Raw genomic sequence first — 12,863 nt, forward strand, 5'->3', positions numbered from 1 at the left:
TTTCTCAGACAGTCTGTCTGCCTGTCTTAAGTATCTCCCAGTCTCCATGTCTGCATGAGACTAACCTGGCCCCATCTGTCTCTGGGTGTCTCCCCTTGTCCTGCCTTTCTGTCCCTAGCCTCCCACTCGTGTCTTCCCTTTCGACCCTCTTAGGGCAGACCTGGCCTTTCTCCAGGATCTGGCTTTGGCCTAGCCAGCCTCAGCTGTGGCATGGGTGAGTCAGTGTGGCCTCCTGGCCAGTGGGACAGGCAGGTTGGCTTCCCAACATGTTGCCCTCCATCCTGCCCTGGCCCCAAAGCTGCGGCCAGTACCCCTCAGGCAAGGCCACATGTCAGCTGCAGTTATTAGCATGGGCAGGAGACACAGGCCTGGCCACATGCCCGCAGACTCAGCGGCTTCTGGAATCTCCCTTGAGACTGCAGTGGGGGAGGGGAGCTCTTCGAACAAGGGCAAGATGGGAGGGTGAACTTAAGGGTCACAAGGATCCTTCAAAGACTGGGATGTCCCCAGCTCCTTCCTCTCCAGTGCCCCTACTCTACTGGACTTCCCCTGTGTCCTTGTAGCTGTCTCTTGCCTCTTTCAATTTCCTTCTCTGTCGAACACTAGGTAAGCTCTGATTCTGCTTCTTAGCCCTTGTCCTTAAGCTTCTCTCTAAAGAACCCTCCTTTATCTTACCAGAGACCCGAGAAGAGGAAGAGATGGGACCCTCAACCCTTTCTCTGGGGCTCCCACATTACTTGAAGTTCCACCTAACTGAAGTCCTGCTATTTAAACCTCTATCTTCCCATTCCTGGAGAAGGGGCTTTGGGTTCTTCCATTTTCTCGCTTTGCGATTTTTGCCCTTTTTACTTGGGTGGGAAAAAGGTTCTCAGATGAGGGAGGCTACCTTCCTTTAGATATTGTGTGTAATGGAAGGTAGCTCATCCCCGACGGAAGTGGAAGTAGATGAGAAGAATTTTCAGACTTCAAAATAAGTGGTAGGGAGTGGGGACCCTAGACCTTCTGGTAGAAGGGAAGGGCACATACCCAGGGGAGGAGGCAGCTCTGTACCAGCCTGCCCAGGCGCCTGGGATGCCTGAAAGCATTATCCCGCCCCCTCCGCGCCCCGACGGGCCGGGGGCAAAGTCCGACCCAGGCCCTCGGGCAGGCGAGGACCTGCCAGGCTGGGTCCGACCAGGTCGGGCGGGACAGGGCTCAGCCCCAGAGCTGTTCCGAGGGGCTGGGCCAGGCCGCCGGGAGGCGGGGGAGCCCGGGGGTGGCGGTGGAGGCTGGTCTGGACTAGCCGTCCCGGGGCCCTGGCGCGCCCTGGGACCTGGCAAATACCTCGGGTTCCTGGCTCCTAGTTTGCCGCCCCAAGACTGCACTGGTACCACCTCTTCCTGTGCCCTAATATGGATGCTGGGGAGAGAAATTCGGGGGGTTTGCCCCGCCCCCAATCCAATTCACGGACTCCAGCCTGTTGCCTTGGTGACGAGGCCCCGCTCCCAGGCTTCATCCCCCTCCAGCGGGCCAATGGAACAGTCCTCGGCTGCCAGGCCTAGTAATCGCCCAAGGTTGCAAGCTGAACCATTTCTAGATGGGGGGAGAGTAGACTATGACTAGAGGCGTACTCAGCTGGATTGTGACTTCCCCAGGGGTCGCTCGCTGGGGTTCCTCTTCCCAGGCGCAGAATTTGGCAGGCCCAGGCTAGGGTGCACCAACCCTTAGGCTCAGAATGACGAGACAGGGCCGGGCTCTTTCCCCCTCCGGGCTATTGCCACACTTCCTGCCTCGGCTCTTTTTCCCTAGCCTGTTTCTAAGGAAGGGAGTGGGGTTGGGCGACCGCACCCCAGCTATCCCGCCTCTTCGGCCCTCCAAAAGCTGACAGGATATCGGGCGAGCCCAGAGTGACTAAGGGGAGGCTTTGGACTCAGGTACAGGGTATGTCAGTGCCTAGAGACCACTTACGAGGTACAGTCTCATTCTTACAAGCCCCTTGTCTCTGGGATCCTCCAAGTCGTCCTCTCGGGTAGATCTCAGATACCCTCCTGGCATCGCCTTTACAGCTCAGAAGGAAGCCATGTCCTGACCATTTTAACTTTCCATCAGAGTTCTGCAAATAATCACAGTGACCCCAATCTTTGCTAGATATGTTCCCATCTTCTACTCCTATTGCCTCAGCGTTTCCAGGACCCTTGTTCACTTTCTGCATATCTAAATTGACCTCCCCAAAATTACTCCCCTTTTCCACTTATGGGAGAACCCTCAGACTCATCTGTGGGCTTTAGAGCCCCTACTCATTTCTTATACAATAGGTACCTGACCCTGCTTCCTGAACCTTCTCTCCCACCTGTTCTTTAAGCACTTTGCACTCGGGGCCTCTAGTTAATTCCTAGGTCAAATGTTAACAATTGCTCCCGTTTTGTACCTTCCCTGTTTTCTGGGGTCTTCTAGTATATTGTCAGTTCACAAGTCACAGCTATTGTGGGTCCCGCGAGACTATTCCGGGTATATCCTGAGGCACCCCATCTCCACTTGCAGTGTACAGAGATCTCATAGCCACCGGGTTGTACTCCCGCAGTCCTAACTCCTATGTGCCTCGGTCCCTCAACATCCCTTTGCTTGAGTGTCTCTGTCTCTACAGCCCCTCCCCCTGCAGCCGCGCAGAGCCACCGGGCTCGTGGCCGCTGTTTACAAGGACACGCGCTTCCTGACAGTGACGCGAGCCGCCTCCTCCCCTTCCCCACGCTCTAGGAGGGGGCCGCGGGGGCCTGGCTCCCGCGTCGGCCAATCGGAGTGCACTTCCGCAGCTGACAAATTCAGTATAAAAGCTTGGGGCTGGGGCCGAACACTGGGGACCTTGAGGGTGGCCAGGCCAGCTTTGGATCCTGCAGGGAGCGGGGAGCTGAGAGAAGAGACGCTGAGAAAGCGGGCGCACCACGGAGGGAGAGAAAAGCTCCAGAAGCCGGGCAGCGCTTTTACGCACAGCTACCAACTGGCCGCTGCCGACCGTCTCCAGCTCCCGAGGACGCGCGACCGGACGCCGGGTCCCGCCACAGCCGAGGACAGCTCGCCGGTCGCCGCAGCGAGGCCCGGAGCGGCCCTTCAGGGGGACCTTTCCCAGATCGCCCAGGCCGCCCGGATGTGCACGAAAATGGAACAGCCTTTCTATCACGACGACTCATACGCAGCGGCAGGATACGGTCGGAGCCCTGGCAGTCTTTCTCTTCACGACTACAAACTCCTGAAACCCACCTTAGCGCTCAACCTGGCAGATCCTTATCGGGGTCTCAAGGGTCCTGGGGCGCGGGGTCCAGGCCCAGAGGGCAGTGGGGCAGGCAGCTACTTTTCGGGTCAGGGATCAGACACAGGCGCATCTCTGAAGCTAGCCTCCACGGAACTGGAGCGCTTGATCGTCCCCAACAGCAACGGCGTGATCACGACGACGCCCACGCCTCCGGGACAGTACTTTTACCCCCGTGGGGGCGGCAGCGGCGGAGGTACAGGGGGCGGCGTCACCGAGGAGCAGGAGGGCTTTGCGGACGGTTTTGTCAAAGCCCTGGACGACCTGCACAAGATGAACCACGTGACGCCCCCCAACGTGTCTCTGGGCGCCAGCGGGGGTCCCCAGGCCGGGCCTGGGGGCGTCTATGCTGGTCCGGAGCCGCCTCCGGTCTACACCAACCTCAGCAGTTACTCCCCAGCCTCTGCACCCTCTGGAGGTTCCGGGACCGCCGTCGGGACTGGGAGCTCATACCCGACGGCCACCATCAGCTACCTCCCACATGCACCACCCTTTGCGGGCGGCCACCCGGCGCAGCTGGGCTTGAGTCGCGGCGCTTCCGCCTTTAAAGAGGAACCGCAGACCGTACCGGAGGCACGCAGCCGCGACGCCACGCCGCCTGTGTCCCCCATCAACATGGAAGACCAGGAGCGCATCAAAGTGGAGCGAAAGCGGCTGCGGAACAGGCTGGCGGCCACCAAATGCCGGAAGCGGAAGCTGGAGCGCATCGCGCGCCTGGAGGACAAGGTGAAGACACTCAAGGCTGAGAACGCGGGGCTGTCAAGTACTGCCGGCCTCCTACGGGAGCAAGTGGCGCAGCTCAAGCAGAAGGTCATGACCCACGTCAGCAACGGCTGCCAGTTGCTGCTAGGGGTCAAGGGACACGCCTTCTGAGAGCCTCCCTTGCTCCATACGGACACCCCCAGCCTTGAAGGCTGGGCGCCCGCCCCCCACTGGGGTGAGGGGGGCAGGCGATGGGCACTCGCCCAGAGGTCTGGGGCGCAGCTCACACACTGGACTCTGGCCTGCCCGCCTGCGCCCAGTCCTTCCACCTCGAGGTTTACATGGCCCCCTTCCAGCGTATTTTGTATGTTTTTTTTTTCTGGAAAGAGACTGAATTCATATTGAATATAATATATTTGTGTATTTAACAGGGAGGGGAGAAGGGGGTTGTCGCGGCGGAGCTGGCCCCGCCGCCTGGTACTCAGCCTGTGGGGATACTAGGGAGGAACCTCCGCCCCCTGCCCTCCCCCTCTGCACAGTACTGTGGAGAAGAAACACGCACTTCGTGTCTAAAGTCTATTTTAAGATGTGTTTGTGTGTGTGTTTGACTTTTTATTGAATCTATTTAAGTAAAAAAAAAGTCTTTATTAATTTCTGTGGTCTCTTTCTTCCAAGCTGGGCGGATGGAGGGAGAAGATTGGGCTGCCCCAAGCCCGGGGCAGTTTGTAGTTCTCTCCTTTCGGGTATCTTAAGGTCCAGTACAAGCGCTCAAACCTCCCATCCCCTGAGTCCTGGCACCAGACGCTGCGCAGGCAGGCAGTGGCCGAGAACAAGCTATCCAGGCCCAGGACAAAACCCGGAATGTGCAAGCACGGCCCCGCCCAGCCCCGTGCGCCGGGGCTTTCCCCGCTGACGTTACGGAAGCGCTGCCCATATATGGGCCTATTCAGCTCAGTGACGCCAGCGCGGTCTCCGGGCAGATTCCGGGAATCCCCTCCCCCTTCTCTGCCGGGCAGGGCCGCGGCGCCGGGAAGGGGGCCGGGATTTTCCCGGGCAGGCGGCTTTCTGGGCGCGGAAAGCCCCAGGCCGGGGTCCAGGGCGCCCGCGGTGGGAGGGCTGTGCTCTCCGGAGCCCTGGGAGCCACCCGAGCGGCTTTTAACAGGCTGGCGCCTGAGCCCCGCCGCGCCCACGCCCCCTCCATTGGACCGACCCTGGCGGAGAGTAACTGCAGCCTCCCTGTAGTTACAGACGCCGTCAGGGCTGCTCCCGCCAGGAAGGGCGGCGCCCGCCCGCCAGTGTCCCCCTCCCTTGTGCCAGGCCAGAAGTCGGCGACTGCCAGGTCTGGTCCTGTCCGGGCAGTTGTTTGGGCAGCTGGGCGTCGCCACAACTCTTGAGGTGCTGGAGGTTCAAAGCCACTGGTTGCTGGTGGGATCTGGGTGGCCGTGAAGCTGGAAGACTCCAGCGCAAGGGAAACCGTGCCACTCAGGTGAAGCAGAGGAAAAATTCAGTAGTAGAGGGAATGGGCCTCAAGCCTGTCTAGGTTTGTTTCTCAAAACAAAACAAACATAACCTGACCCCAACCAAACAAAAAACCTCAGACAAGTGGGACCACAGTGCAGACAGAAAGAAGGAAAACCGATAGGGGTAGGTGACAGCAGGTAAAGATGCCTAGATGCTTGACCGCCACTGTTACCCAAGTTTGATTGCTGGATCCAGGAGGAAGAATCATGCACCCTCACATGCCTGTGAGCACGCGCGCACACCCCCCCCCTCCACAACGTCTTTTAAAAGAAAAAAGAAAGAAGAGCTGGAAAGATGGTTTAGCAGATAAAGTTCCAGACCATTCAAGTGTATGCTTCATTGAGTCAACCCACCTTAGAAAGCTCACAAACCCCTAGTTTCAGGGGATGCGATGCCCTCTTCTGGCTTCTATAGGTACTGCACTCACACCCACAAAACACCACACTTTTTCTTTTCTTTTCTCTCTCTCTCTCTCTCTCTCTCTTTTTTTTTTTTTTTTAATGAAAGCAGACATGATTTAAATATGGTGGTGAGAGCTAGGAAGAGGAATATCCGTCCAAAATGGGGCAAGGGAGGTAAGGTCATCTACAGACTACTGTCAACTTTCCAATGTAGAGACCCGGAACAGGTTGGGGACAGAGGAAAGGAATGGTCAGCCATAGTTCTTGTAGCCAAAGCAAGCTCATCTGAAGAACCCCAAGAGTGTAACCTGAAATGGGATGAACCACAGAAGGGTGAGTGGCCTCGAGGGAGAATATATAAAACTCCAAGAGAGAGATAGGTGTGAGGCTCTGCGGTACAGGGCTTTCATGTCATTTACAAGACCGACTATGGATTCCATCCCTAACACGAGGGTAAAAACCAGGGAAAGAATTCCAAGGGGGTTGAATGACACCCAGAAGGTATCAACAGTAGGACCCCAGGATAAGCTGAGGCTGAAGGAGCTACTGTGGGGACCTTTGTGACAAAACTAAATTAAAAAAACCAGATCGGGGTTGGGGATTTAGCTCAGTGGTAGAGCGCTTGCCTAGGAAGCGCAAGGCCCTGAGTTCGGTCCCCAGCTCCAAAAGAAAAAAAAAAAAAAAAAAAAAAAAAAAGAACCAAAAGACCAGATTGTGTTTGGTGAAATGAAACTCAGAAAGAAAAGCTACCCAAGTACATATACAGTCAGTGAAACGCCCACCTCCTAGCCTGACCCGCACCAATTCTCAGCTACTCGCACTGTTGGTCTCACTCTCCTGCCCAAAGTACTGACAAAAAATGGCCAGAGCCTAGTTCGCATACTTGAACGCACAGCGATTTTCGTTTTCATTCCCATCCAATGTGAAAACCCAGTGAAGATCCCAACTGTCAAAACCATTTTATATAGTTAATGGCAAGATATGGGTACCATTCTACATGCAGTGCCAAAATCCAGAAGTAAACTGCCCACCATTTTTTAAAGAAGTATTTTATGTCTATGCATGTTCTACCCATATTCATTTATGTGTACGTCTGGTGCTGGAGGGGAGGACCAGAAGAGGGTGTTGGATATGGCACTATCCTTAAGTTCCAGGAATCGAACCAGGGTCTTTTGCAGGAGCAGGAAGTACTCTGAAAGGATTTCTGCAGTCCTAGTATTTGTTTGGTCTCACTGTTGTCCCACCATGCTCAGGCCATAGAGTGAATAAGGTAAATGCCTCCACCTTGTGGTGAAAAGAAGTAATTACAGAATCAGTTGGGCGAGCCAGAGTGTAAAGATAGGGTGGGTTGGAGTTAACTACTAAACACACACCAGGGGCTGGAGAGATGGCTCAGTGGCTAAGAGCACCCGACTGCTCTTCCAGAGGTCCTGAGTTCAAATCCCAGTAACCGGTGGCTCACAACCATCTGTAAAGAGATCCAATGCCCTCTTCCAGTGTGTCTGAAGACAGCAACAGTGTACTTATATATAATAAATGAATAAATCTTAAAAACAAAAACAAAAACAAACAAACAAAAAAAAAAAGACCACACACCAACACGGACTTACACTGTCCCTAATACTTTATTGGTTTCCTATAGACCTGGGCCCAGCTGGGTGTGCTCAGGGCAGGGTCACTATTCACCAGATTCCAGGTGGGTAATGAGAAAGCCTCGGCCTAGCCTCCAGCCCCTTTAGAATGTAGAGGAAGATCTAGCGTTTTCTGGGCCAGCACAGGACATCCAGGTAAGGGCGCAGGTGAGATCCGGGATTCAGGCTCACCGATGTTTACCCATCTCAGTTGTGTTTGGAGAAGTATTCCTTGCTGTCATCCACATTGGGTTTGATGGTGTCACTGCCGGGCTTCCAGCCAGCAGGACAGACTAGAAAAACACACAAGGATGAACACGTGAGGCTCAGCTCCACCACCAAGGTCAGGGACAAGGAGTTCATCTGAGAGCACAGGCTGCACAATAAAAGGATGGGCCCTCAAAGCCAGGGTTCCAGATTGCATGTGGACAGAAGCCCCTGCTCAGGCAGGTTTGAAGCGACATTTTTCTCTTTTGACATTTTGTTTCTTTACTTTTTTTTTCTTTTGAGGAAATCTTACTATGTAACCCAGGCAGGTTTGAACCCATGGTGATCCTATCTTAGCCTCCTAACAGATTGTATCACCATGCCCAGCTCCAAACACTGTAATACTAAAGTTTGCCTTTGGACCTTGTGTAACCCAGACAAGCATTCTACTCCTCCTTGTCTTTCAGCAGTTTTTTGGTTTGGTTTGGTTTGGTTTTTAAAGAATGGGTCTCAGGCTGGCCTACAACTCTCTCTGTCTAGATCAGGTTAGCCTCAAACATGCATTGATCCCCCTCTCTGCTGCCCGGATGCTGGAACTACAGGCATGTATCACCAGGCTTCTGAATTTTTATTTTAAAACAGTGTTTCATTCTGTAGCCCAAGCTGGCCTGGTGGTCTCCCTGCTTCATCTCCTAAATACTAAGATCACAGGCCTGTGTCACAATGCCCAGCCCCTTCAATCCATTAGCCCTAACCCTACTAAACTTTGCAACTATGGTCAGTTTTCCCTTCCATACGGCAAAGTGGCCGTGCTACAGGCATAGCTCGGTGAAAGAGCACTGTCTAGTATGGTTGGGGCTTTGCTTTGATCACTAACACACACAGACACAGACACAGACACACACACACAGACACACACAAAGACACACACACACAGACACAGACACACAGACAGACACAGACACACAGACAGACACAGACAGACAGACACACACACACACAGACACACACAAACAGACACACATATACAGATTCGCGCGCACGCATACGCACACACACAAAATTTTTAAAGAGGGGGAAACATGGCATCTTGTGCCTTTAATCTCAGCACCGGGGAGGAAAAAGCGGACAGATCTCTCTGAGTTCAAGGCCAGTTTGATCTACATAGCTAGCTGCTCCAGGCCAACGTGAATACATACTGAAACCCTTCCCTTTATTTTATTTTATTTTTTTAAAGGTTTATTTATTTTATTCATATGAGTACATTGTAGTGTCTTCAGACACACCAGAAAAGGACATCAGATCCTATTACAGATGGCTGCCAGCCACCATGTGGTTGCTGGGAATTGAACTCAGGACCTCTGGAAGAGCAGTCAGTGCTCTTAACTGCTGAGTCATCTCTCCAGCCCTGACCCTTCCCTTTAAAAAAAAAAAAAAAAAAAATTTTTTTTTTTTTTAGTTAGTTCAAGTTGAATTCACTAAAGATGACCCTGAAACCCTGATCTCTCTTCCTTAGCTTCCCAAGTGCAGGATTACAGGCACACACTAGTGTGCCCAGTTTTATGCCATCCTGCCTTTGTGGATGCCAGGCAAGCACTCCACCAGTTAAGCCAAATTCCCAGCTTGAAATCTGTGGACGAGCCTATTAACGCCCTTTTTTCTTTTTTTTTCTTCTTCTTTTTTTTTTTTTTTCTTTTTTTTTTTTCGGAGCTGGGGACCGAACCCAGGGCCTTGCGCTTGCTAGGCAAGCACTCTACCACTGAGCTAAATCCCCAACCCTTTTTTCTTTTCTTTTCTCTTTTTGTCTTTGCTGTTGCTGTTTTAAAAAAAAAGTCTCGGGCTGGAGAGATGGTTCAGTGGTTAAGAGCACTGGCTGCTCTTCTAGGGGTCCTGAGTTCAAATCCCAGCAACCACATGGTGGCTCACACCCATCTGTCATGGGATCTGATGCCCTCTTCTGGTGTGTCTGAAGACAGCTACAGTGTACTTATATATAATAAATAAATATCTTAAGAAAAAAAAAAAGAAATGTAATTCTTATAAAAAAAAAAAAAAAAAAAGGTCTCATTCTATATCTTAGCCTAGCCTCAATCCTGTCCCAGCCTTCCTCCTGCCTCGGTCTTCCAAGTGTTGGGATGGCAGGCAAACCTAGCATTCCTAGTTCAAATACCTTCTACAGTCATCTACCAGGCTCCCAAATCTTCCCTCTTAGCATCCTTGCCCCATCCTAGACACTCCCTACAGGCAAAGAACTGAATTTGAATATGGCATGTTATTTTTAAATGTTATATGTTTTGCATATATATATTCATTCTATGTATGTATGTATGTATGTTTTGTTTTGTTTTTGAAGGTGTGTGCCACCATGCCATATCCTATCCATTCTACCACCTCTACAATCAGGACCTAAGAACCTGTCTTTTATTATTATTTTTTTATTTTATGTGTCTGTGTACCCAAGGAGCTGGTGAGCATCACTGTGGGTACTGGAACCTGCTTTTCTGCAAGTACCCTTAACCACTGAGCCAACTCAACTCTCCAGCCCATCCATCCCGTTTACGTGTTTACCTGTGTACCATGTGCATGCCTGGTGCAGAAGGAGGTCAGAGGGGAGCATCCGATCCCCCCCCCCAAGACTAGAATTATGGATGTTATGAGCCATCACAGAGATGCTAAGAACCCAAGCCTGGTCCTCTGAAAGAGCAGCCAGTGATTTTACCTGCTGGTTATCTCTTCAGCTCTCGCTGGGATGGGGCTTTAATCTCTCTCCCACAAAGATGCCGGGCAGAGAGCAGTGGCGGTCTCTGTCTATTTGTGAACGTTCACTCACCTTCCCCATGCTCATCTGTATACTGAAAGGCCTGGACGAGGCGGAGAGCCTCATCTACAGAGCGTCCCACAGGTAGGTCGTTGACTGTGATCTGGCGAAGGACACCCTTGGCATCGATGATAAAGAGGCCCCTAAAGACAAGAGGGTCCACAGTGAGGAGCTGGGAGACGGCCTACTGCCAGGGCCAGGGAAGGGAACATCCACACCCCACCAGACACAGTGGTTCCTTTAGCCTTGAGCTGCGGGCACCTGGAGCCAGGGTGTCCCTGCTGTACCTGTAAGCGATGCCCTCATCATTTTTCAACACGCCGTAATTCTGGGACAAGCTTTTAGTCACATCAGCAAGCAGAGGGATATTCAGTGGGCCCAAGCCTCCCTCCTTCCGTGGGGTATTGATCCTGAGGGTGAGAGAAACAGAGTTAGGACCTTAGGATGCCGAGTATAGTAGTTGTAGAATTCTCTCTCATGGCCTCCAGAATGATAAGGGCTGGAGTAGGAGGACTGGAGACAAGAGATAAAGGACTTAAAGCAAGGCTGGGCTGTTCCACCCACCCCACCCTGTGAGATGGCAGCGTAGCTGGGGGGAGAATGGCCCCAGATAAAGCATCATCTTCAAATGGCTTCACTTGTGCCTGTGGGCCTGAGTAACTTGCAGTAGAGAACCCATATTAAAGTTATTAAAGTTATTAGTCAGTTCAATGGCAGGGCACAGGGCACTTGCCTTGCAGGAGTGAGCCCTGGAATTGATTCCTAGTTCTTTTAAAAAGTGTGTGTGTGGGATTTAGCTCAGTGGTAGAGCGCTTGCCTAGGAAGCGCAAGGCCCTGGGTTCGGTCCCCAGCTCCGAAAAAAAGAACCAAAAAAAAAAAAAAAAAAAAAAAGTGTGTGTGTGTGTGTGTGTGTGTGTGTGTGTGTGTTTGGGGGGGCGCGCGCGTGCATGCGCATAGACTGTTCCCACCATCATCTCGCTCTGGTATGGAGCACAGCGGATCACTATGGAGAATAGCGAAATACAGCAAGGCAGCCTGTCTCCAGAGAACCGAGACTGCGTCTGCAGGTACCTTCCAATAAGGTGCCAAATGCTAATTACTGTCATCATCGTATGGGCTTGGGTGTCATTGTTTCCATTCTTTATAAGATGAAGAACGGGAAGACACAGTCTGTCCCTAGAGTTTGGGCCTTCCTTCATCCTCTCCACACCTCCCACCCCATCACCTACTTCGCGGCCCCTGCAGCCCTCCTCCCGGAGCCCCGTACCAGGCCAGGTGGGTGAACTGAGAGTCCACAGACACTCCCAGCACCTCGCAGCCTAGCTTTCGGAAGTCCTCAGCGTGGTCGCTAAAAGCGATGATCTCCGTGGGGCAAACAAAAGTGAAGTCCAGTGGATAGAAAAAGAGGACCACGTACTTCCCTAGGGAAGAGGAGAGCGGAAGAGAAGTTAGTGCTAGCTTCTTTCAAATGTAGACCCTGTCCCCTCCCGTTCCCCCTCCGAGCAGCTTCACCTCTGTAGTCTGAAAGCTTGATTTCCTTAAAGGCACCATCCACCACGGCGGTGGCCGTGAAGTCAGGGGCAGGCTTTCCGATGTGCGCGTTGCCGGAGGCCATGACTGAAATCAGAGACCCATGCAAGCTTGGTCTTTAGTGCTTCAGAAGACCCTTTGTCTTGCCTTCCCAAGGTCACTTTTGGTGCTAAGCCTAGACACTAAATCCAAGAGAGGTGGGAGAAGCAGCACTCATATTCACCCTCCCAGTACAAGGACAGCAAGGCCTCTGGATACCCGCCCCCCTAAACAGGGCAAGAGTGATGGGGTCACGGTTGCTACCCGAATTATGGAGTCAGACCGAGTGCGGGGAAAGGGGGACCTGAGCCCTTAGTTCCAGAATGGGATAGCTAAGCCAAGAGCGAAGGGCTGTGAGCTCGATGACCCAGCCTGCAAGCCAGGGCTCCGGCCTTGGTTTCCCCCCCGCAAGGACAAAAGCGGCCACCATTCAGCATAGAAAACAAAGACCTCCATCATGGAGGTGGTGATGAGGCCAGCATCACACCAATGGGGCTCCTCCCATTCATGTGCACTCTAGGTTTCCATACCTGCGTGGGCAAGAGCCGGACACGCGGACGACCAGACACGAGCAGAGACAGGAAAGAGATCTCAGAACCGAGAGAGCCCTAGGCCCGGGAGCCTTTTATGCGTGGCCCAAACCACAGCAGGCAGGGCGCGGGGAGGTGGGCGGGACAGTACCGCGGTCGCATCCATTGCGGCTGCAGAGGGGGAGACGCGGCCCGGTCCAC

The 12,863-nt window shown here is 52.9% G+C and overlaps 2 protein-coding genes across 3 annotated transcripts; one reads left to right on the forward strand and one right to left on the reverse strand.

Moving 5' to 3' along the window:
* The first annotated feature begins 2,851 nt into the window (after nucleotides 1-2,851).
* Junb (JunB proto-oncogene, AP-1 transcription factor subunit) lies at nucleotides 2,852-4,636 on the forward strand. The gene has a single exon (NM_021836.2). It carries the CDS (start codon nucleotides 3,122-3,124, stop codon nucleotides 4,154-4,156), a length of 1,035 nt encoding a protein of 344 aa, NP_068608.2. The 5' UTR covers nucleotides 2,852-3,121; the 3' UTR covers nucleotides 4,157-4,636.
* A 2,877-nt stretch (nucleotides 4,637-7,513) lies between these two features.
* On the reverse strand, nucleotides 7,514-12,809 carry Prdx2 (peroxiredoxin 2). Of its 2 annotated transcripts, none has more exons than XM_006255244.3 (6): nucleotides 12,663-12,809; nucleotides 12,076-12,275; nucleotides 11,831-11,984; nucleotides 10,851-10,973; nucleotides 10,576-10,706; nucleotides 7,514-7,831 (listed from the first exon to the last, which is right to left on the reverse strand). In XM_006255244.3, the coding sequence occupies exons 2-6, from the start codon at nucleotides 12,176-12,178 to the stop codon at nucleotides 7,746-7,748; spliced, it is 597 nt and encodes a 198-aa protein (XP_006255306.1). In that variant the 5' UTR covers nucleotides 12,179-12,275; nucleotides 12,663-12,809; the 3' UTR covers nucleotides 7,514-7,745. The 2 variants fall into 2 exon arrangements, with proteins under 2 accessions (XP_006255306.1, NP_058865.2); NM_017169.2 differs by having other exon boundaries at nucleotides 7,515-7,831; nucleotides 12,076-12,180; nucleotides 12,663-12,708.
* Between the last annotated feature and the right edge of the window lie 54 nt (nucleotides 12,810-12,863).

The sequence above is a fragment of the Rattus norvegicus genome, chromosome 19, assembly GCF_036323735.1.
Source record: "Rattus norvegicus strain BN/NHsdMcwi chromosome 19, GRCr8, whole genome shotgun sequence".
Lineage (NCBI taxonomy): Eukaryota > Metazoa > Chordata > Mammalia > Rodentia > Muridae > Rattus > Rattus norvegicus.